This window comes from Carica papaya, chromosome 1 (genome assembly GCF_054855325.1).
Source record: "Carica papaya isolate Zhongbai chromosome 1, ASM5485532v1, whole genome shotgun sequence".
In the NCBI taxonomy this organism is placed as follows: Eukaryota; Viridiplantae; Streptophyta; class Magnoliopsida; order Brassicales; family Caricaceae; genus Carica; species Carica papaya.
This window is the reverse complement of record NC_142309.1, coordinates 30,418,946-30,444,160: the sequence shown is the minus strand read 5'-3', so window position 1 is coordinate 30,444,160 and position 25,215 is coordinate 30,418,946. Positions and strand designations below refer to the sequence as shown.

At 35.2% G+C, this 25,215-nt stretch overlaps 2 protein-coding genes across 2 annotated transcripts; both read left to right on the top strand.

The window, feature by feature from the left end:
* The first annotated feature begins 1,063 nt into the window (after positions 1-1,063).
* Positions 1,064-15,155, top strand: LOC110818031 (Regulator of chromosome condensation (RCC1) family protein). Its single transcript, XM_022046770.2, has 16 exons — positions 1,064-1,650; positions 1,958-2,019; positions 2,118-2,185; positions 2,899-3,020; positions 4,186-4,291; positions 4,412-4,463; positions 9,965-10,082; positions 10,166-10,196; positions 10,295-10,318; positions 10,476-10,600; positions 11,736-11,817; positions 12,154-12,276; positions 12,352-12,405; positions 12,490-12,559; positions 14,170-14,203; positions 14,557-15,155. Exons 1-16 carry the CDS (start codon positions 1,452-1,454, stop codon positions 14,907-14,909), a joined length of 1,623 nt encoding a protein of 540 aa, XP_021902462.2. The 5' UTR covers positions 1,064-1,451; the 3' UTR covers positions 14,910-15,155.
* Positions 15,156-18,916: 3,761 nt separating this feature from the next.
* IQD32 (IQ-domain 32) lies at positions 18,917-24,824 on the top strand. Its single transcript, XM_022046798.2, has 6 exons — positions 18,917-19,138; positions 19,894-20,262; positions 20,333-20,542; positions 21,981-22,064; positions 22,148-23,786; positions 24,350-24,824. The coding sequence occupies exons 1-6, from the start codon at positions 19,058-19,060 to the stop codon at positions 24,367-24,369; spliced, it is 2,403 nt and encodes an 800-aa protein (XP_021902490.1). The 5' UTR covers positions 18,917-19,057; the 3' UTR covers positions 24,370-24,824.
* Positions 24,825-25,215: the final 391 nt, after the last annotated feature.

Below are 25,215 nucleotides of genomic sequence, written 5' to 3'. Positions count from 1 at the left end.
CATTATCAATGCTTTCCAATAAGTTTTCAAACTAGAGATTATATTTATGTAATAGCTGAATGAACCTATTTAAAAAACAAGTTAATCAATAACTCAATCTTTTATATAATATACTACTTAAGATAATTTATAAAATCAACAAAGTAGCATAAAAATAAGGACTATTTATTAATAGTAAAATTCATAACGTTTTTTAATGTTTCTCAAGTAATTAGAGACTCCACTTCAAAATGATCCAATTTTATTACTAGCCAACGTATAACAAATATTGGAAAGAGGTTAATTAGTCAACATAGTAAATCTTTTATATAACTATCGGTACAATGGGTTAGTAAGAAAATTCTTAAAGTAATGTAGAAATATACAACAAAATTTCGACTCAAATATAAAAACTTTTTCATTGAAAAATTCAAAGTGTACCATAAAATAAAGAGGAAACTAATAAAACAAGATTGATTATGCGTAATTGAGCCACCGTAATTTGTTAGAAAGTAGATTGAGTAGACATACCTAACACTCAACCTACATGCCATTCATTAATAGAATGAAAAGAAACACCTTGCTTGGTTCTCTCATCTCACAGTTTCATTTCTCTGTAAATCAATTCTTCTACTACGTTTGGTCGTTTCTTCTCTACATAACATGTATAAAATGTAGACACTGTATTCATACGGTGGCATTATATAAGGGCCTGTTTGGGCTTTTGACAACTAGAGAACTGAAGAAGTTAGGTGCTTATTTAGATGTTACTACATTATAAGAGTTTGTTTGTGTTTTACTTTTTGATTTGATGATTTTTTAAAAGAGAATTTTTTCATTAAACTACGAAATAGCAGTATAAATTGCATTATTCTATTTTCATAGCATGATGTATATTGGTATTATTGTTTATTAAAGGAAGAAAATTGGACATTAATTATTAGCTTATAAAAATCTCGGAAGTACATTCAAAAATAAAAAATTTACTTTCCTAAAAACATGGTAGATGGCTGGGCTGCTCACTGGAGAGCATATTACAGGAAAACACCGGCAGTTGGCGTCGGAGCGAGGAACAAAGATAGGGAGGGAAAGAGGAAACAAAAAAGAAAAAAAAGGAAAGTAAAGTAGAAAGGAATTAAATAAAAAACAGAAAACGTAAGAGCAACAAAATCTCTCTCTCAATTTATTAATAATATTAAGTCCAATCGCTTTTCTTGGAAAACCCAAAAAATCCCTTTTTTATTCTTTTTCTCCTCTGCTACTTCCATTTTGAATTAGGGCTAGGCTTCCTTCTTCTCTCTGCTGTCTTCTGGAGCTTAAAACCCTAATCTCCCTCTTCGCACCCCACCCTTTCCCGCCATTTTCAGCCCCATCTGAACCGTTCATTCCTTATTTTTTAATTCCCGCCATTAGATCCCCTGACTTTTCCACCTTTTTCTTTTTTACCCTTTCCCTCCCGGAGTTCACCGGAAATGTCGCCCGTTGAAGTCAACCAAAAGGTTGAGGAGGAAGGGACAAGTGTAGAAAGGGGAGGAGAGCTCTTGTTCTGCGGGGCTACCTGCTGGGATATCGTTGGTCGCCGCAAAGGCGCCCTTGAAGGTAACCTCGTCTCTCCTACTCGTCTCCGGCCTCTTGTTGGTGTCGACATACGGTTCGTGGCCTCCGGTTGTGGTAACTTTCAGTTCATCTCGTTGTCTCCTTATATATATATATATAGATATATTATCTGCCGGACCTTTTTACTGATAGACACGTTTTTCCTCTGCTTCTACTTGAAGATCTTCCATGTGGAAACATTATTCTGCATGTTCAACTTATTTCGTCTTCGCAACAGTAATGCTTGTCTAATTGGTTGCTGCGCTTACCAGATTTTTGTTTATTTGTTACATTCTGTTGGGGTTTTAGGGTTTTGTTCTTGTTTCTTCCAAACATTATAATGAAGTGGGTTTTGATTATTTCCCTGTAATGTGGATTCTAGCATCCTGTCATTGCGTGGCATTGGATGTTCAAGGGCGCTGCTATACGTGGGGTCGCAATGAGGCATGATTACACTCATCAGCATACTTCTCCTGTTTTATTCTTCTAGTTGTTAATGTTTTTTCGCACGATTAAACTCTGAGGTTAACTTCTGTCTTCAGAAGGGGCAGTTGGGTCATGGAGATAAGATTCAGCGTGACAGGCCGACTATTGTTTCTGAACTCTCAAAGTAAGTTGATCTCTTGTTTCTCGAATAGTGTTATATTTGATATATAAAAAGACATGGACCATATTTTTTTTTGTCCTCGTAACCAGATCATGTTCCCACTACATTAGGCTACAGCTGTGATCTGTAGGAGGTTGTAAGGCAGAGGTGGATACCTGCAATTATGTGATTATGGAAGTATTTTGAACTAACGTACGACATTTATGGAAAGGATGTGAGAGAGAGTTTGAATTGATACAAATATCCAGTTTATCGTTTTTTCTTTGATTATGCAGCAGTACTTAATAGTTATATAAACTTTTCATGTAAAAGATCCCGATGCCAAACAAGTATTGATATATATATATATATATATATATATTTTCATTTTCATGTTAAGGCAAACAAATGCCAGCATTTATTTTGAGAGACGGCAAATAAATCTAAACCTGGTTTCAGTTCCTTTTCAAAATTTGAAAAGTTTAAGATATGGATATGGAAATGGAGGCTGTGTTATTGTTCATCAAGATGAGTGGCAGTGGGAGTTTTAACTCATTATTTTGTCGAAATTTGCACTGCACCACATTTACTTATGGAGTAACACCATATAAGAGTCTTTGGAGGATCCTCCAGAAATTTAAGCATTGGGAGTAAATCAGAACCTTTTCAAGGATTGAATTAGAAATGTTGATTGGATGATTTATAGAAACAACTAATTTTGATGATCTTTTTTGAAGGTATAAAATTGTCAGAGCTGGAGCAGGGAGGAGCCATTCAGTCGTGGTCACAGACAATGGTCAGTCGCTGGGCTTTGGCTGGAATAAACATGGGCAGCTGGGTTCAGGGTCAACGAAAAATGGTAGGTTCAGTTAGAGATGGAAATTATGATGTTGTTTTATAGTTTTTTTTAATTGATTTCATGTTGATTTTATTATTCCTGCCCGCAAACTTGCTTAAGATTTTGTTTTCATGATTACTGCATGAAGACAGCATAAATTCACAACTGGGCTCTTTTTTTTTTTTTTGTGAAGTACAGAACTAGGTTCTTATTGACTTTTTTAATTGGCTTTAGTATTAAGAGGGACTAAAAGTAGTGAGGTTTCTGATTTTTTTTTACTTCGAGTTTTTGGTTTCTCTCATGTGAGGATGATGGTACTAATTTTCATGGTGTTGCTCTGCAACGTATTGGATCTGATGGAAAATGTCTTAAATTTCATGTTAGATAGCAACATATAGTTTCAATTAAGAGGTCCTCCTTAAGAAGTTGATATATAAATGCATCTGTATTTTGTGTAAGGATCATCCCTTGAATAAACTGAAAGATTTAGAGGACCTTATAGATATAACAAATATGTGAAAGAATTAGGGGACCTTATAGATATAACAAATATGCTTTGGTAAATCTTTTGTATAAGGGTGGCACCCACTTGATGCCTTTAGAGTGAATTATTTTTTTCCCGAAAAAAGAAAAAAATTTCAAGGAACTGGGGTGGTATTATTGTAGAGTTTCTTTGAGAATGTCTTTCCCCCTTCCCCTTTTAGAACTCCTGAACTTGAAGTGATTTTTAGTTACCGATTGTCTATCTGTTTATCAATATTCAATTGTAAGGCTCAATTAGTTGATTTGATAGTGTCCATCATGATTTGTAATTTATAATTAGTTTAGTTGTTTAAAAAGCTAAAAACAAAAACTAAAGAAAGGTTTTTAAGAAAGAGGATGTCATGATCATAGTTCCAAATTGATTTGGCATGTTAGTGAGGGTGTCTTCGTAACTTATGATTAGTTCACTTGTGACACTGCCAAAAATGGAAATTAAAAAAAGGTTTTGTAAGAAAGAGGATGTCATGATTGTACTTCCAAATTTGATTTGGCATTTTTGTCAGGGTGTCTAACCTTATTTTGCTAGTGTGTTTTATATCTGGTTGTTACTTTACTATTGTGTTTTATGAATCCCCATGAAATCATTTTTCTTCAAATAGCACCATTTTTACGTATTTTTGAGTTACGTGTATCTCTTTTGTAGAAATCGAGTCATCTCCTGTTCGCTGTCTTGTTTCTGAAGTAAAAGATACTGCATGTGGGGCTGAGTTTACTGTCTGGTTATCATCTATAGAAGGAGCTTCTATACTGTATGTGTTTGTGGATTTCTTTTGGTTTTATTTTGTTTAAACACTTGTTTATTTGAAGTTGGTAATTCGTTTTGACTGCACGCTGATTCACAAAATATTTGTATATTTGCTTGTCTCTAGAACTGCAGGCCTGCCACAATATGGTCAACTTGGACATGGAACAGACAATGAGGTACATCCAAGGAAGATTATCTTTGCACATATCTTTTATATTTACCAATTACCTAGTAGGAATTAGGAATTTATAATTTGTTATTCTGATGGTCAATTGGTTAGAATAGTTCTAGTTTGTTGGCATTCTCTATTTTAGCCTATATTAGTTAGGTGGTAGACCATAAAAAGTAAGGTTGTGTCGTCATTTGTGACAAGCGATGATTGCAATATTTTGAGATTTCCCCAAATCTCTCTGAAATGTTCTCTTTCCTGGTTACTCTTCCAAAATCTCAAGCTTATTGGTGGAGTCATGGCCTAGGGTCCTAAGAACTTGATATTAGAGCGGTGTAATCTTCTACCTCTTGCACTTTTTTCTTTCTTTCTTTCTTCCTATCTCTAAACCACCTAATCCTTCTTTTTGCTCCTCACTTCTCTCTTTTCTGCCTTTCCTCTTCTTCCTCTCCTCATACAATGTACTATTTTTACTAAGCTACATCATGGGATTCAAGATCTAGATGAAATGTTTAGCATCTCTATTGAAACTTTTACAAGTTTGAAGAAGTTTATGAATGTTGAAGGTCCGTACTTGCCAGGTTGACAAGATTTTGAGTTGAATAATCACTGTTTCAGCTAGCTTCAGCAGGAGCACCAACAGATAAGTTGACAACATCACAATAGGACCTTATGAAACCATTGAAGATAAATCCAGTTCTAAATTTGTTTGAATCAAATACATCTGGAACAAGCTAAGTTGCACTCATGAATTTGAGGAGCCTGAAATCAGAAAACTCAAATTTTCTCTTTGATTCACTTGCAAAGCAAAGCTACCAGTTCAAAATCCTTGTTCATATCTACAACATCTGCTCACTAGAACACACTATGTATAATGATTGTACGAGATTGAAATGGTCCTAGCAATTACTGACATAAACAGCAAAAAGGGGATGTTCAAACTTGGTACCAATGGAGGCATGAAATTTTTGTTGGGTGTGGTGGAGATTACTATGAAACCTTGTGCACTGGTTGTTTGAAATATATGATAGACCATTTAAATGTGAAGGTAAATTGGTAGCTGCGCGTCTGAAGGATTATGCAAAAAAGTTGTTTGTTAAATATATGTTATAAAGGAAAGGATAATATTTATGAGGAAATTGTGTATGTTAAATGTGGATTGATGGAGGATTGGGTGCATAGGAAATTTCACCCATATAAACAATTGCTCAAGTATGTAATGTTTGATTTTGAAAATAACTTCTTGTTGTGTCACTCACTGGTGGCTGATGCTATATTCTCACAAAATTTCAACGAACAATCAACGTGTTCAAAGAGGTTTAATTGTTCAAAAATTGTTGCCATCTTCATTAAGGGATAATGGAACGTCTCCACTTTTTGAAAAAGATTTCAAGGAATTTAGTCCAAGCAAACTTCGGCTTTCTAATTTCATGGGTGCCTAAGGACTATAGTGATTTACCAACAATGGAAATATGTTTTAAAGGAATCAATGTTGGTAGCTTTGTCTAGGAAATCAACTAAAAAAGTTTTTGATGTTGGAGATTTTCTTTTTGGGTTTTGGCATGGTTGTATCCTTCTTTTCAAGTGGCTGCTTTGAGAAATTGAGAAAAGTTGAGTGGCTTTTCAAATACGATGTTTCACATTGTAGGAAGGAATGGTGCATACCTTTTGATCATTATGAAATCTTCCAAATGCAGTCCAATCTTAAAAAGTTGGGTCAACCCTTTACACAAGAGCTTCATTGAGTTGTGCGTCTTGATGAATATCCTTGACAAGGATAGTTTTCTAGTGAAGGATAATTATAGGAACTAGGGAGTTGTAATTTGTATTATGATTGTTAATTAGTTACAATAATTGAGTTGTACCTCATATTTAAAAAATTACTTTTCACAATTATGTCTTAGTAAGGGGACGGGCTTCGCACAAGTATGCTAATAAAGGTGCTGTCTATGAAGAAATGCAAATACATTTGAGCCTACTTCATGTTGTTTGCTGTTGAAGTTATTTTTCTGATGGGAGCCTAAGTTTTTTTACGGAAAGGATAAAGTCCCTAGTCTTGACGGTTTTAACATGGGTTTTTAGATAAATTTTGGTATTTGATGAAAGAGGACATTGTGGAGCTATTTAAGGAATTGCACACGGGGTTGGAAATTTTGTGAATTCTGTCAACTCTACATTCGTAGTATCAATTGCCAAGGTGGAGGGAGTGGCTAGTATTAAGGGGTTCCATCCAATAAGTTCAGTGGTTGTGGAGTGTCAACATGCGTTTGTAGAAGGACGACAAATCATGGTTATGGTTTTTGTGACTAACGAGCTGTTGGATGATCAACTATTTAGGAAGAGAGATGGGGTATTGTGTAAATTTGACATGGAGGAGGCCTATGATCATGTAAATGAAGATTTTATTGATTACATGCTTATGAGAGTGGGCTTTGGAGATAAATAAAGGAAGTTGATCAATGCTTGCATCACTATAGTTTCTTTCTCGGTTATGGTGAATGTTGGCCCATTGACATTTTTTAAAGGCTCAAGAGGTATTAAGGAAATCTGCTATCTCCCATATTGTTTATAGTAGCAATAAAATGCTGAATAGGTTGCTATTGAGAGCTAGAGAGCTAGATTTGTTTAGAGGATTCAAGACGGTTGAAGGAGAGACATATGGGGAAGTAACACATTTACTTTTTGCTGATAACACATTTGTGCTTTGTCAACCAGAAGAGAGCTCGCTACTCAACCTTAGATATGTTATGCTTTATTTTCAAGTTGTTTCTAGCCTCAACATAAATCTTACACAGTCTAAGATGGTAACATTGAGAAACAGAAGTAATACTAGCAGATTAACAAAGACTTTAGGATGCAAAGTAGTGGACTCACCAATTATATATTTGAGCATGCCTTTGGTTGGTAATTACAAAAATATGAGAACATGAGACCCTATTGTTGCTAGATTTGAGAGGCGACTTGTAAGAATTTAGTCTCCAAATGTGGACACCTAACTCTCGTAAGAAGCATGTTGTCCAATCTTCCTGTCTACTATATATCCCTATGAGTGTCGCCTAGAAATTAGAAGCAATTCACGCAATTTCCTTTGGAATGATTGAGTGGGGAGAAGGAAATATCTCTTGGTGGCATGGGATACAATTGAAAGACCACTGAATTAGGGCAAATTAGGTTTGAGATATGTTGTTGAGATAAATGATGCACTTGAGGGGAAGTGGATGTAGCGTTTTATGAAAGAAAGAGGCATTCTATGGAGGAGAATTATAGAGGAGAAGTTTGGCATGATGGTACTTCAATGTTTTGGTTAGGCCTCATGGTAAAGGGCTGTGGAAAAAGATTTGCACAAGAAAGGAAAAATTTCAGGAATGTGTTAATTGGAGAATTGGAGATGGGGAGAGGATTAGATATTGGTATGACATTTGGCTTGAAGGTGGAGCATTGACAGATTTCCATAGATTTTTGTTCGTACGTGTTGTAAGGACATTTATGTTAAAGAGGCATTTGGAGAACGTAGGGGAAGTAAGGAATGGCATGTGGACATTATGTGGAATCTCAATGATTAGGAAATAAATTAATATAAGTTTCTCTTGAGCTCATTTACATTAGTTTTGCTGAACGAGGATTATGACCAATTGGTATATGGACCCTTAATGTAACTAGGGAATTCGCTATATGATCTTTCTGTAGATACTTGGCCAAAAAAGAACCAATCGAGGGCAATTTTCCATTTAGACAAATAAGGAAGGTGAATGCCCCTTCAAGGATAGCATTTTTGGCATGGGAAGTAGTTTGTGGTTGTATCTTGACCATCGATAAGCTAACGAGAAGGGGGAAGATCATGGTTAACTGGTGTTGCTTATATAAAAGAGAGTAGGAGAGTTGTGACCATATTCTGCTTCAGTGCCCCATGACATATAGTTTATGGTATATGACATATGGGATTCTGGGATACAGTTGGGTTATGGATGGTACTATTAAAGAGGAGATATGGGTTTGGAAGGGTATTATTGGTCAGACAACATTTGGGGCATATTCTATTGACAATATTTCAGGTAGTGTAGAAAGAAAGAAATATGAGAGTTTTTGATGGGGTGGAAGAGGGTATTGATAGAATTCGAGAGAGACGGTTCAAGATCCTTGGTGTATTGGTTATGTGTCAATGTTGTACTTCGTGGAGAATTTAGAAGGACTAATTGATACTCTTATTGACATGTAAATATTTTTAACATGTGTTTGCACCCCTTGATGCTTTATATTTATTGATAAAATTTATATTTTTTATTTTTTTAAGAAAGATGGGAGCCTAAGGTAGAAGTGAGATCCGTGTTTTCTTTTTGGGAGTGAATATTTTCCAAGGTGGCGAATGTTTAGTCGGGTTCGTATTAGGAGAATTTAGTGTTCATGATTAGATCTTGTTAAAGTGGTGTAGATTCGCACAACACCCCCAATTCCAAAGTACTGATGAATTGTTGTTTTATCTAATTGCAGTTGTTACAGGTTCATTGGGCAGGGTGGGTGGCAATGCCTCTGCATTAGACATAGTAGTTTTTGGGCCTTGATCGCTTTTTTATTATAACTGGTCATTCTATTAAAAATGGGTTTTCTCATTCCACCATATAGAGAGAAACTCCTAGCTGTAAAAGCAGTTCCCAATAGTGAAAAGTTTCTGCAGGTGGCTCCATGGAATAGGTGCATTGGCAGACCACATTAAGATTCTTTCTATTCTCTGTTTCATTGTTGCTTTTACTTTGTATTCTTTCATTTTTGCTTTTAACTTAAATTGTGTTGCATAGGTACTTTCAGAGCAACAAAAGTTGGTTATAATTTGTCAGCATTTGTATAAATTGGCATATATTAGTTGGGTGGGTGAATTATAGAAAGGAAGGTTGTACTGCTATTTGGGACAAGCAATGAGAACAATATGTTGAAATTTCCCAAAATCTCTTTCAAATAATACTTTCCTTCCTGAGTATCCTTTCATTTGAATCTGTCAATTTCTGCATCTCAAGCTCATCAATTGAGTCATGACCTAGGGCCCTGACATTATTACATACCCAGTGTTAATGCAGTGGCGATATGGTTTATTATTTATGTTGCCATGTTTGTTTCTTATTGAATTTATAGTTTGAAGGGAAAATGCTTGAAAATCATATCCACTAATGTTCTATCTGCTAAATAATTCATCCTTTTGCTTCTCATGAGCTGTACCGTAGTATGTGCTACAGTTGATATCTCTGAAGTTTTTGATGCATGTCTAAGGGTAATTTGTGTTCACTGCTTAGAAGTCCTGTGTGTTTGCGAATGGGTCTGAGAATTGTCTGACATGGATATTGTATCAAACTTACTCTAATTTTGGCTTGATCAAGTTGATAAAAAATTTAAGCCTTGGCCTGGGAAGGCTTAAGTTGCAAACCCTTAGTGAATGGTGGTATACAGCAGCCACCTTGTGTTAAACTGTTTTTGTTTATTTTGCTTCTGAACCTTCACATGGTGGTATTTCGCATGCAGTATAATACAAAGGACAGCTCAGTGAGGCTTGCATATGAAGCCCAACCACGCCCTAGAGCTATAGCTTCTCTTTCTGGGGAAACTATTGTCAAAGTTGCATGTGGAACAAACCATACAGGTTCAAAATTAACTACTCTTTTTCTGTCCTTTCCTGTTCTTTCCTATTCAACACAGTCATGTTGCCCACTTCATTTTTGGCAGTGGCTGTGGATAAAAATGGCTTTGTTTACACGTAAGTAACTCAATTATGGATTCAATAAGCAATGTTTTTGCCTTGTGCTCATATCTAACAATGGAAAGTAATAATCTTTGTGGTGGAAATGATCTTAGGTGGGGCTTTGGTGGATATGGAAGGTTAGTACTTGTCAAGTTGAGCTCTTTGGTGTGCAGCTTTGGTCAGCTATTATGCTTTTTAAATGTCAGAAAGAGATAAATGAGACCTTTTCTACAAGTGTGGTTCTATCTTGTCTGTTTCAACTTATTATCCTCACAACTCTTGGTGGCTGAGTAGGCTTGGACATAGAGAGCAGAAAGATGAGTGGCTTCCCCGTCGGGTTGATATTTTTCAGAGGCAAAATACTCTGCCTCCTGATGCAGTTATTTCTGCTGGTTCTGTTAACTCTGCATGTACTGCTGGTATGTATGTTAACCACGCATGTGAACTATAATAACTATTATCCATTTCTCAAGTTTTGCTACAGAATTTACATGATTCTTTCAGCTGTTGACCATTATTTTCCTTTGATGTCATGACATTTGTAATAATAGTAAAAATAAAATGGAGGGAAAAGTGGCTAGCAGCATGAGGAGGTATATATCGAAAGGCAAACATTGGAAAGGCCAATTTTATACCCATTACTTGTTTGCAATACCCATTCTTTTGAAATTAAAATGCCCATCTCAATAATTAAAATCTGATTGCGTAAGAGTCATTTTCTTAACAATAGTCTATTATAACAGGTGCATGAGTTGTCCACCCTGAACCACTCTGAAAATTGACTATCTCATTAGGTACTATACAGGGCTCACTTCTCGACAAGTGAGGTGCGTGCATCATCATATTTCATGCCTCGGACATACCTCAGTGCCTTGGGGCTTGTAGGTTATGTTTGTAGGTTTCATCTCTCTGATTTAGTTTTTGTTGGAAAAAATTGTTTTGACCTTCTCTCTCTTCATGAGAATAGTTATTGGTTGAGCATGAGTTCTATTATGGAATTTGTTAATTAGTTTGAACTGTGATTCTCTTTCTGTCTCTATACAGTAGATCTTTTACTGACAAATAGTTAAAATTCTTTTGAGTTGCAGAACATGTTTCAATTTTTTTTTTGAGCATTATCTATTATCGTTGAACTGCTTGCCCCGTGTTTCTAATGGTAAATCCACACCAGCATCCTATATTGTGCTTCCCTGCTGACATGCATGCATTGTAGCAATGGCATAGCATCATAGGGAATCATAGGATTGGCTTGCTCATGCTGAACAGTGAAAATGATTCCTTTTAGTACAAAGTAAAAAGGAATCTGTGTATTTGGCAAGCAAGCTATGAGAAATTTCCTTTGTATGAAAGTAATCATTTTCAAGGGACTCTTTTTGTCCTAATATAGGCAGAGTCATTTTCAAGGGATTTTTTAGCAATATAACTTAAATCATGGTAGCAATAAGTTGCAGCCTATTTTGAAGTTATCAGGAATTGATTACTGAGGGTTTCATAGTCCTATTGTTTCTCATTAAAAATTTTGAATTTGACCACTGAATTTTCTATGGTTTTCAGGAGGCGGACAGTTGTATATGTGGGGAAAAATAAAGAACACTGGTGATGACTGGATGTATCCTAAACCTCTAATGGATTTAAGGTTCTTATTAACTTGAGCTTATACCGTTTCCTTTTTTTATTTGGCAGAATAAGCTCTCAGATTTCCTGAGATATCTCTTTTTCAGCTTTTCTCCTAATTCTTGCCCTGCTTATCCTTTATTTCATACCAGTTTGCTTTATGAATTATGTGATTTATTTGGTTGAGTCTTCATATTCTTGATAACTTCCTGAGGCTTTTGTTCTATTATGTTGTGTTTGATTGGATTCGAATTAAGATGTTACTTTTCGTCCAACCTTAAGCTTAACAAATGTAGTTGGATAAATTTTATTTAATGAGCATAATTATGTAAGCATCTTTGTTGCTTTTGCTTCATAGTGGTTGGAATCTTCGCTGTATGGATTCTGGCAACATGCACCATTTTGTTGGTGCTGATAACTCCTGCATAAGTTGGGGCCACGCTCAATATGGAGAGCTGGGATATGGCCCCAATGGTCAGAAGTACGGTTTCTCTCTTTTCTAAATCTTCTCCCTCATTGATTTTATATTTGTTTTAATATTCCTTCCACTTTTCAGGTCTTCAGCTATCCCCAAGAAGGTAGATATACTTGAGGGTATGCATGTTATTGGGTAAGTACTTTTTGAAGATTGTTGATAAACATGTCCTTAACATCCTATTTAATACTGTATGACAATTGGTACTTCTGATTGTAGTGTTGCATGTGGATTCGGTCATTCAATGGTTATAGTTGACAGAGCAAATGCTGTTGACAGGCTTGATCAGGTAACCCACTAGTATTGGTAAATAATATTACAGGCTTGCAGAAATGATGCAGGGGCCAGTGGTGGTGTGCTTACTGGTTGTTAGTAGTGGGTGCTTCTGATTATTCAACACAGAATATTCAACACAATACTATTTAACATGAAAAGCGTAGCTTCTTCAAAGCTATTTGTTTTTTCAGTAACAATCCAAAAATTGTATAATTACGTGAACTTATATACCCCGAAGCTATAGCAGGGAGAAGCAACTAGAGAGTTCAGTCTTCTTAGGTAGTCCCTTATTGAGTTGAGGATATTCAAGTCATTCTATTCTAGTCATTGAGCTAGTCCCCAGGGTGGCAAGTAGCAGGAATTCAAGCCCCGAAGGGATTGCATTACAACGGAAACCAAAAACCTCTTCTACAATTACACAAAGAAACTGAGATTTCTAGAAAATTTTACATGACAAATTAACCTTTTTGTTTTTGTTTTGTTTTCATTTTTTTTTCAACGTAAAAACTTAGAACCTTGCCAGCCAGAAAAAGAGACTTGGATCTTAACTGAATATAAATCTGATTTGAACAAGTAATCTTTAGAGATTAAATAACATTATAAATGAGACTCAATTTAGGTGACTATCTACAGAAATTATTATAAAAATATGAAATATTAATGAACTTGAACATAAAAATATATGCGTAAATGTGTGTAGTTTGCTTTTTGAGTGAACCGCACTTCAAATGGTTGCTCGAATTTTCATTCTAGGCCAGATGCATAAGGACGGATTTTCTTTAGAACCCTTCAGTTTCAGGACTAGAGAATTACCTTTATCAAGGATGTTGGATAGAGCATCAGCTAGTTCAGATGCCATGTTTTGTAAGATTGATTCAAAGGACATATATTACATAAATAAATGTGCACATATCAGACACAGATTGGCATATCCATCAAATGGTTGCTTGAATTTTTATTCTAGGCCAGATGCTCAAGGACTTACTTTCTTTAGAACCCTGCAGTTTCAGGACTAGAAAATTAGCTTTATTGAGGATGTTGAATAGAGCGTCAGCTAGTTCAGACACATTGTTCTGTAAGATTGATTCAAATGACATATATTATATAAATAAATGTGCACATATCAGACACAGACTGGCATATGCATATGTTTGCGCAATTGTTTGTCCCCCTTGAAGCTTCTGCTTCCATAATTGATGCCAGTGATTGTTGTGGATTGGGGTTCTTTTCTTGTATCAATTCCAGATCAGTCTTCAGTTACATCCGACTAAAAGTTGGTTACAAAGTTAAGACAGAACTGCAGAATCTAGAATCTTTCTTCATGGAATTTGAGACTGGTAATCAGTAGGGGAGAACAAACTAATCTGGTAATGATTTACTTCTCTGAATTTGAAAAAGTACAAACCCTGGATAAAGAACATGCCAACATGAAAAAACATGGTGGTCTTTTCCTTGCATACTTAACATTTAAATCATTCTGCTTCCATTTTAATGTAAAGAGGCATTATCTTTTGTTTAGAGACAGTTTAAGTTCAGGTTTGATTTGTTTTTTTAATCTTGAATCAGCTGCTACTTTTTATTATAAGTACTACAATTGATTTTAATGTTATATGTTTTTGACAGCTTGATATCTATGATGGGAAAGTTTATGGTGAAGGTACGTTGTATTGGGTTGTAGTGTTTATTCAGTTTTCTCTTTAATAGTAGGATACATCCTTGCAGTGTTATGTCTGGTGTATGATTTGTACATGTTCAGACAAGTCACTCCAGTTGGTGAACCTTGTTTGATTGTATAGCACAGTCTATGGGGGGTGATTTGGGGGGCTTTTTACTGCCTTGGTTCATTTTTAAGCAAGTGTAAGCCTCACAGCACTAGTTGTAAAGATTCACAGCACTTGGTTCATTTTTAAGCAAGCATAAGGCTCACAGCACCTATTGTTAAGGCTATTGAAGAAGGCCTTCCAAATTTATTTATGAAGTTGTTACAGTAACTTGTGAACCTTCATGCAGTGGGTGAGGGAGCCGAGAACAAAGTTCCTGCCCCAAAACAAACTCCAAAAAGAAGTGCAGCCAAACCATCTAGTAACTCCAAGAGGAAGAAATCGAAAAAATCATCTGATTCCGAGGATGAGGAAGATGAAGAATTATCGGAAGAAGAGAACTGTTTTGACAGTGAGAGCAGTGATGAACATGTCAACAGCCAAAAGTCACGTAAGAGGCAACGTCGTGGAGGCAAGACGACAAAGAAATCCACAGCGGAAGGGAAAGTTACTGGGCGTGGGCGAGGCCAGCCCTCTGTGAACAAGGTCAAGCAGGCTACTTCAGTGAAAGCTGGTAAAAGAGGACGGCCCCGAAAGTCATAAATAACGTTAACATCCAAACCAAAATTGGAAATTTTGCTCTCCCGACTGTGAGAGGTGTACTTGTAGATTTACAGGTTTATTTGAATTATGAAATTCTAGCCTGATATATTTATTTATAATTGCTAATCTGTTTGAGTCTACCATGCTTGGTAAAAAGTGGCAGTGATTTGAGTTGAGAGGGATTATAAGCTTGTGCTGAATTGGTGATTCTAGGAAAGTTGCTTAGTGCTTTCTATATTCTCAGTACTTAAATTTCTTTTCAATGTACAAATAACTCATTTTATCAGAATGAGAGAGCACGTAACAGTGCCAACTAACCTATTTCCAAGCCAGTGTCGCTGGATAACAAAAGTCCACAAAACAAAACTGATGAAGCAGCCATCTAAACCACACAATTAAAAAACGATCCGAAGAAGAAAAAAACATATAAAAGAAGAAGTCACGAGAATACGAACAATTTTATGTCATGAAATACCATTCATCTCAAAATAAAAAAAGAGTACAAATGATTAAGATAAGCAATATATATATATATATATATAAACAAACTCCAAAAAGATGCTAATATATAGCTTTTAATATCTTGTTTCCATTTGTTTTATCTCGGTTTTGAATGTCCCATGTTACTTGTCAAACTCAGCCTCATTTCAACCTTCTAATACGAGAAGACCTAATATAAAAAATAATTTTAGTTAGTAGAAAACAATTTCAGTTAGTTCTCTTCTTCAAAGTACCTTCTTACCCCTAACATCTGGAGATGAACTCTGGATCAATTTCTAGTATGAACTCATCTATGAAGCTCTACTACAGCTATAATTCTCTGTTTCATACATCGATGTCCTAACTACTCCATCTCAAAAGTTGGTATTGTCATCTCCCCCACAAGGCAATGGGTGTTTCGCCATATTTCCAACCGGCCAACACTGAAGGTACAACTTCAACAAGCCTTCCTTCCCTCATTGCAGGTGGCCATCAATGATCTCTTCAATTAAAGTTAGAGAGTTCATTATATATTAAAAAAAAAAGGATAGTAGAACGGTGGAGACTTTAACTTATTTTTTCTTCTGGTTTTAAAATTACACCAAAGTCACCCATGAGGAGTTATGGTTGATTGTGTGCTTGAGATAGTCAGACCAGTAGGAACCGAAAAGTGTTCTTTCGGCCAAGACACGGGAGCCCATAAGCTTCTTTCTGTACAGAAACATAAATAACAGTTCGAAGTCAGTTTGATTGATTATTAAGCGGAGTAAGGTGGTCGTCACAAAATTCTATTGCACTCAAGCTTTGTTTAGGTCTAAATTTTGACGAGATATTTATTTTCATTTCCAAATCATGGTGGACGTAAAAATTATATTTATTATCTTTCAAATACTTCTAAATCTCAATCATTACAGTTCTTAGCATTATATATTTAATGGCTATTATATTCAACGAATACATATATATATATATATATATATAATGGGGACAATAAAGCGAAGGGGTCCCATGCAGCCACGTGGTGAGTAAAAAAGTTGGGTGTTTGTTTCCAAAATCCGTATGATAATGGATTATTTCCGGAAAAATTGACAAATGAAGCATGTGCATGGTGGTGGAAACATAGGCCCATTCAAAAGGATGAACTTTCATGAATCCTAAGCAATATATATATATATATATATATATATATAGGACCCATATATACCAAATAACAACTACATTTTTTTTTTTGACAATAATGAACCAATATGAATTGATACCATTTGTTGTTGGAGCATTTTTATTAGGTAGTACCTAATGTTTTTATAATTTATTCTTATATATTACATAATATTACTATTCTTATTTTACTATTCGATTCTCTATCGAGTTATGACCACTATCATATCATAACAAAGTATAACTTTATCCAACATATATTTATATGTTTAATCTATATCTATGTGCTTTTTAAATCATATTGTAAGGTAAAAAATAATTTTCAGAATTGGGTGCGTCCTTGATCTAACGGTAGACAACTTTTAACATCACTCATACTTTTTTTGAGTATATATATATATATATAGGAAGGTTAAAACATTGATCGATACCCATCTTTGATCCCAGCATCCCAGCGGCACATGATGCATCTGCACCATACACAACCATTTTTATTTTAAATATCATATTATATACTATCAAAATCAAATAATTATTCAATCATTATTAGATCTCAAAAGCAGGCAACCTACTACTCTATGTTAGTCAAGGAGGATAAATTTTCTACTTAAACATATAAACAACTTCTAAAAATATTTTTTATGTTTCTCTCTCTCTCTCTCACACACACACACACACACACACCCACATATATATATATGATATATGGATAATTCTTTTTGTAATCATCACTCACAATACATTTTTACAAAGTCTCCAAAACAAATGTTTAAATTTAAGAAGAGGATTTGAAGCAACCGAAGTGGAGACCTCTTAAAACATACCTACTTTTATCATATAACATATAAATTATTTTGATATCAGAAGATCATTATTATTAATATGTGTTTAAATTAATTTATTCGTAAATAAATATTTGTAAATATAAATACTTAATACTTGAGCAACTACAAAATAACGTAATATTGCATTATTCAATAACTCTTCGCGAGCTACTAAATGATATAAATTTTTATTGCAATTTACAGTTAAAGTATTTGAATGAAATTATATCACTGAAACACATTGAATTTAATAAAGTGAAATTTGCAAAATGCATGTTCGTATTATTAGTTGATATATAATTATACACACACCACTTACTTATATGATTAATTTTTATTTAAGTTAGTTACACGAAATTTTTTAATCAATTATGTAATAAGAATTTTTCGTCATTTGAATAAAATGCTAGTATTAGTCTATGCCTAAACTAATTAGTGTGCTACTCTTATGATGTTTCTCTTTCATCAATTAATTCTCTTGCGTAGATTTTGTAAATTATGAGATAAATAGTTAGTTGAAGATTTTGTAATCAATATCGGTTAATATCGTCAATACTAACTGCACCAAACGACATTAATGATGACTAATATCAACTGTATATTTTTAAAATTTTAAAATTTTATTATTTAAAAAATTAAATTTAATATAAGAAATTTTAAATGTTTAATTTTATTGTAGTATTATTTTGCTGAATTCTAATTAAATTATGAGTTTAACTTTATAAATTAAATATTTACATGTATAGGATTTATTCTGAAAATATGTTACTTATATTTAATATTGACTATCAAGTCAACTAGTTTATTATTATTTTTTTGATAAAAATTTTGGTGGAACTCTTGTATAAGTATTATTTTTTATGTCTATATATAAATATAAAATATAAAATATTTGTTGTTCCCAATATCAAAATGTTGGCAGGTATGTTATTGGCTAATTAGATTTCTATTGAATAAGAATTAATTCAATAATTAGAGATAAAATGCACTTATCTATTCCCAAATTTAAATCTAACCATAAAGTTTTTTCATTAATCACAGTTGAAAAATGAATTTAATTAAATCAATCAAATAATAGTGTGATATTATTTTATTAGGATTGAAACAGTAGTTTGTATTGGCCAATTATGAACTCAATAATGAGTTTGGCAGGAAAAAACAAAAAAAAAAGAAGAAGACAACAAAAGCATGGGCATTAATGACATTTTCACTTGTGAATAGAAAAAAAAAAAAAAAAAAGAAATTGTAATTAAAGTCCTAACTGAAGTAATAAAAATATAGTTGATAAACGGAACTTCTAACGGAACTTCCACAAAACGACGACGGATAAAAGAAAGTTGTAGCGGCTGGATAATATACAAATGAAAAGCAAAAAAATTTTACGCATCCGACAGCTTTTCCTTCTTTATTCGTCTGTCGAACGGCAACGGCAACAGCAACAGCAACGGGACCTGACGTCAGCGGCGGATTCCAAAAATATTATTAACTTGATTTGAGGTTTGGATTTGATGTCCGCTTTCCTTTGCTACAATTTCCAACACAACACACTACTGTGCTGCACCAATATAGGCTGTCTTGCCTGAGAAACAGCCCAGACGAGTGAGAGTGAAGTCCGCTTCTGGGTAGGGACAGAATTAGATAAGAGAGAGAGAGAGAGAGAGAGAGCGGAGGAGAGCCAACCGAGAAATGGGAAGATCCACTTCTTGTTTCAAACTCATTACATGCGGGAGCGATTCTGTCAACAAGGACCAACTCGATGTCTCTGAGGTATCTGTTTGGTTAATGATTCTGTGTTTTTCTCCACAACATTTCGTTGACTTTCGTTTCTCTGTCTCTCTCTTTTTTTTTTTTTCCATTCTGTTATGTATACGCGTGTGTTTTTTTTTTTTTTTTTTTTTTTTTAATTTTTGCTTTTATATATCATATTCCTCAGGTTGGAATCTGTCTTTGGTTTGCGTTTACTATAGGGTGAAATTTGTATTATCTGTAACAATTTGTGGATTCTGTTTTTGAGTACTAAATTTTTGTTTTATTTTTTTACAAGATCTGGGAAATTTGTCATTAGCATGTAACTTGGAGATCGTAATGATTGCTAGTGGCAATAATGGGTTTGAATCTAGTAAGCTTGCTTTAGTTTCTACCTGGAATTAAAGCATGATTATGGACGTAGATTGTTAATCATTAAGGTCTAAAGTAGTTTTTCTTCTATGATCTTGCAAGTATTTCATTACTAGATTGTAGTGGCAATTAATTAGATTTGAAGTCAATACTGTTGGAAATGGAACATTTTAGTACATTTGGTGATCATGGTTTCTATTCTGAAATTGCTTTTGTCACTTTAATTTGGACATTGCTTGTGCTACTAGGAACATACAAGTAGGTATAAGTTACTGGAAAGAAACTCTTGGTTAATCTAGTTAACCAGGAGTTAACCAAGGAACGTACAAGTAGGTATTAACAGATCTTTTATATTCTCTCTCTTCATGGCGTTGCCGTTGAATAATTTTTACTTCAAATTTCAGACCAAGAGTTCTGGTGACAAGCGCGGATGGAGTTTCCGGAAGAGATCTGCAAGACATCGGGTGCTAAGCAATTCTGTAATCTCGGAAACTGCTTCTTCTGGAAACAAAGGAAGTCCAGAATCTGCTGCTCCTAACTTTCAACAGGCAGATAACTCTACTGTTACTGAGAAAGTCTCTACAGTACAATGTACAGAAGAGAAAACCCAGTTTCCTCTTCCAGTAGATTCAAATGTATCCGATACTGCTGCTGCCCCTGTAAGTGAAAGTCACGGAGATTGCAAAGTCAACGACAATTTGGAGGAGTCCGTTGCTGAAAACTTGGATGAGTCTGCTATTATTGTCATACAGGCAGCTGTCAGAGGGTTTTTGGTACTTTCTTCTCAAGAAACTTGGGCCTACTTGCATATCAGCCATCTTACTTGATAAAAATATTATGCAGGCTCAAAGAGAACTTTTGAAGCTTAAGAAACTGATTAAATTGCAAGCTGCTGTACGTGGACACCTGGTTCGGAGGCATGCTGTGGGAACATTGCGTTGTGTCCAAGCCATTGTCAAAATGCAAGCTCTTGTCCGTGCCCGCCGTGCTCGTATGTCTATGGAAAACTCTCACGGGAAGCATGAAAAGGACTGTCATAATTCAATGACCTCGGTAACACTTCTTAACTGATATTTGTGTAGGGGGACAAAATAAGTCCATATATTCAGTTATTAGGCTGTATTATAAGCTAATTGCACCATAGTCCTTTTTTTATATATGTTCCTAACATGTGAAAAATCGATTAAGAGAATATTACTTAAGTTAGTGGCCAAAAGGTGGAGACATTGCAAACAGACAGGTTAAGAGTTTTGACTGTAGGGAGCCATAATTCTTAATGTATGTTGGGAAATGAGCCCTTGGCATTGACTTGCCTCAAGTGGGCTATCACTATCCTCTTGAAGGAGTGCTTAGCAAGTTCCTACGTCTAACCCTGAAGGAAGGGGTTCAGTCCTAAAATTGGGCTTGTCTAGGCTACTCCTGGTGTTGGTTCCTCAACAGATAAGGGGGTTTTCTGGTCACATCTAAGAAGGGCTTGTGTCTTCTTTTCTATGAAAAACTTGGGGAGGCTTTTACATGTTAGCCTTCTTCTCATACTTCTTTCGTTTAGGAAAAAAAGTTATGCAGGATACTGCTTAGAAAATTTTGCCGAGTTATATAAGGACTATAGGCGTGTTAAGTCAGTTCACTTTGAAAATTTCTCTTCGCTAAAGGTTTAAGTATTTTTCCTTTTGGATATTGGTAAGGTTGAAACTTTATCTTATGTTTTGAATATCTGTATATGTTTCCAAAACCTTTTCCTGAGGAAAACTATTGATAAACAAGGCACCAAGAGTGTTCTGCCCATGTACTGAATAAGCAAATATATATAAATTAGTCGAAGTGTCTAGGAGGTAATTCTCCCAAAAAGAGAGAGAATTACCCATAAATAAAATAAACAGTGTCTGGATCACTCTCCCAAAAGAAAAGACAACATCCTAAAAGCCTTATGATTCCTGTTGTTCCAAATAATCCACAGCCATAAGGTAGCCAAGGGGACAAGAGATAGCATTTTTACTTGTGTCCTCAGCCTTCCTCCCCAAGCCCAAATCTCACCCAAACCCAACCCAACAGTTATCCATGAAAAATTAAGGAAAAAGAACAACACTCCAAAGGCAAGGGGAGAAGGGGCTGCAAAAGAGCAAATAATCCAAAGACTTTGCTGTGCTCTTACACGGATAAAAGCCATTCACCTGAATCTTCCATCTTTTCTGGAGACTGTCAGTAGTAAGGATCCTTCCCTTGTGGCTTCCCAAGCAAAAGAGAGTATTTTGGTGGTGAATTTCTTTACGAAGCCTTTTAAAAGTATCTCTGTACCCAAGTATTTTTCAGAAGTGTGATGTATGACAATTTCCTGGAGTCAAGTAGTAAATGGCAACCTCCAATGCCTTTGATTTTAACCATAAGGAAAAGGAAAAGAAGAATCTCTGCCTGCACTTTGTGCACACAAAAGCCATTTCTTTTCTAGACAATCATTATCATATCTTGTCATTCATTCTTTTTTCTTTTCCAGGAGATGACAAACTTGGATGTTAAACCAAATGCAGTATCCACATTATCAATTGAGCAGCTGCTTAGCAATAGATTTGCTCGTCAGGTATTATAAATTATTTCTCCAACAGTTTTTATTTTCTCTTACATTTTGCTCCGACCTTTCTGATATTACATTCTCAATTAAAGCTAATGGTATCAACACCAAAGACCAAATCAATCCACATTAAGTGCGATTCTTCAAAACCAAATTCTGCTTGGAACTGGCTAGAGAGATGGATGTCTGTTTCATCAGCAAAACAGACAACAAAACCAGAGACAGAGAAAGAGCAACAACAAAAAGAGAACAATGAAATAATTGCTTCCCAAGTTGGAGTCTCTTCTGATGCTTTTGATGAGTTGGCTGATGAAAAGGAAACTGCTTTGCCATTGGAAAGTGAAGAGAACATGATCACGTATGATGCGGACAAGTTTAATTTCCAGACATGTCCGGCTTATTCTTCCAAAAATGATAATCTAGAGCTACCTTTGTGTGATAACATACACAAACCTGACTTGAAAGTGACCTTCATTGAGATAAATTCTCATTTAAATCAACCAATCCAGTCAGACACAATTTCCCAAACGGAACTCAGTTCTCCACTTAACGAGCCTGAATTAGAGAGTGAGCAAGGCAAGCGATCTATGAAAAGGGTTGCATCTGAACAACTGGAGACTGAAGGAAAGAAGTTGGCACCTGGAACAAGAAAGGGAAGTAATCCTTCATTTATTGCTGCCCAGTCAAAGTTTGAAGAACTCAGTTTAGCAGCTAATTCAAGTAGGTCAGTTGATTCATCCCATCAAGATGTTGTACTGGAATCAAAAATATATGCAGTATCATCAGAGACAGACACTGCAAACCAGACTAAAAAGCTCAGCGTTGCAGAAGATGCTCCTGATAACATGAAGATTCAGTATGGTGGATCTGAATGTGGCACTGAGCTCTCTATTTCTTCCACTCTTGATTCACCTGACACATCTGAAGTTGGAGCCACAGAATATGAGCACGAGTCCAAGGTTTCAATGCAAGAAACATCTAATTCTCAGAGCGCAGAGAAACTAGATACTGAAGTAAAAGAAGCTCCTGCTAACCCTGTGACCAATTTGCTTCCCTCTGTTGAGGATCAGGCAGAGAAACTCGGTTGTACCAAAGAGGAATTGGATGATTCAATTGTTGTTGTAGACTCAGAGATGGAGAAGAAGCCAGAGAGAAGCATGTCTGATGTTCAGAGAGAAGTGGACTCTCAGATGCATCCTCAATCATACAGGTCATCCCCTGAAGCTTCTCCTAGAAGTCATATGACAGTTCCTGAATCACAAGGAACACCTTCAAGTCAGGTATCACTGAAGGTCCAGAGGAGCAAAACCGACAAGTCTAGTTCAAATAAAAAACGCAAGTTCCTGTCAGCAGGTAAGAGATCTCCATCAAATCCAAATCATGACTCTGGTGCCAGAAGTAGCACAGAACAATTGCCTAAAGATCAGAAAAATGGGAAGAGACGCAATTCTTTCGGTTCAGCAAGACCTGAGCAAATGGATCAAGAACCAAGAGATAGTGGTAGCAGTAGTTCTCTTCCTCATTTTATGCAAGCAACAGAATCTGCAAGAGCCAAGGTCAATGCAAATAATTCACCTAGATCAAGTCCAGATGTGCAAGAGAGAGACATTCACATCAAGAAGAGACATTCCTTACCTGGTGCAAATGGAAGGCAGGGTTCACCGAGGATTCAGCGAGCAACATCTCAGGCACAGCAGGGTACGAAGGGAAATGGTAGCAATCCTATTCATGGTATTTCCTCGACTGATTTCTGTTTTCTACTATTGTTACTTTTTCTTTACATGCTCATCTTAAATTTTCTTCCATTAAAAAATCTTTTGTTTAGAAAGCTTGTAATGAAATTTGGAAGCATACCTCATAATGCTCAGGGCGGTCCACCTTTCAATTCATAACAGTGATTTATCGGACTTTTGGAGTATCTGGAGATAAATCCCTCTACCCTCTTCCTCCTACTGGATGCTGTCCTTTTACGACCACGACCATTATTCCTAGTCATCGAATAATCCTTCCTATTATTTGTTAAAAAAGCATGTTTATGTCTTGGTATCCAGTTCATAGTCTTGAATTCATCTTATGAGAATTGAAGCACTCCCTAGAAAAGTTTTCCCATGTACATGGCCTACTAAAACGGGTAGAATCGGTTGAGCGCCGAGACATTTTCTTTCACTACCTGGTTAAAAGCATCTTTGAGCTGCGTCTGGACTCTAGAATCCAATTTTGGAACTCTCACATTCCAAAGTGCTGCTATTTTTAATATCTTGGGCCATGACTGTTTTTGTTGCTGCTTGTTTCAGAGAGAAAATGGCAGAGGTGAAGAGATACTCGAGGCATTGTGAATTGATGAAAGACTATTCTGAATATGCAAGCTATCGCAACCTGAGTCTTTCTCTGGCGAACTTGAAGTGGGGACAGTCTAGTTTTGTATCTCAAAGTTTCTTTCCTCTAGAATGACGAATTAGTTGATGTCGACATGGCGTGGCCAGTTGCAGAGAAGAGATATATAAATATAACCGAGTAAGGTGCAATTTTATTATGTTGCATTTTCCTGAGAGCGATGTTGTGTGTGTTATTCTGACAATTTTTTTGCTGGTGATATTAAGTTTCTGGAAAAGATGTGATGTTTATCTGATATTAACTCGATGCTTCTACCAAGCACAAAGATCTTGTAATAATTCTTTGTTTATTTTCCTTTTTTTTTTTTTTTTTTTTTTATAACTGGGGAGTGTTTGTAATAAATTAGTGATTCAATTCTTTAATCTTTTGTGGCTATTTGTCAGGCTTCCCTCAGTATCTTCAGTTTAATAGTAAATTATATAAATGTGATAAAATTTAAATTCATTTGTTTGACTGTGGTTAATTGCGTGAAAAATGTATCATGAAAAATGTAGTTAATCAAACTTTATATATTCTTACTAAATTAAAAATAATTTATGATAACTCAACGAACAAGCTTATTTCCAGCCCAAGACTAATTACACTTTTTAATTAATATTCTATTACCTATATTTTAATAAAATAAAATAAATAAAGTCATTTTTTTTTGTTATAAAAAAAATTTCCTAATTATTTAATGTGTAATTAATTTTTTAGAAAATTGGAGTAAATTAGTATTAAGGTAAAATAAATGACTGAATGGGCTTGACGGCGAAATAATAGTTCG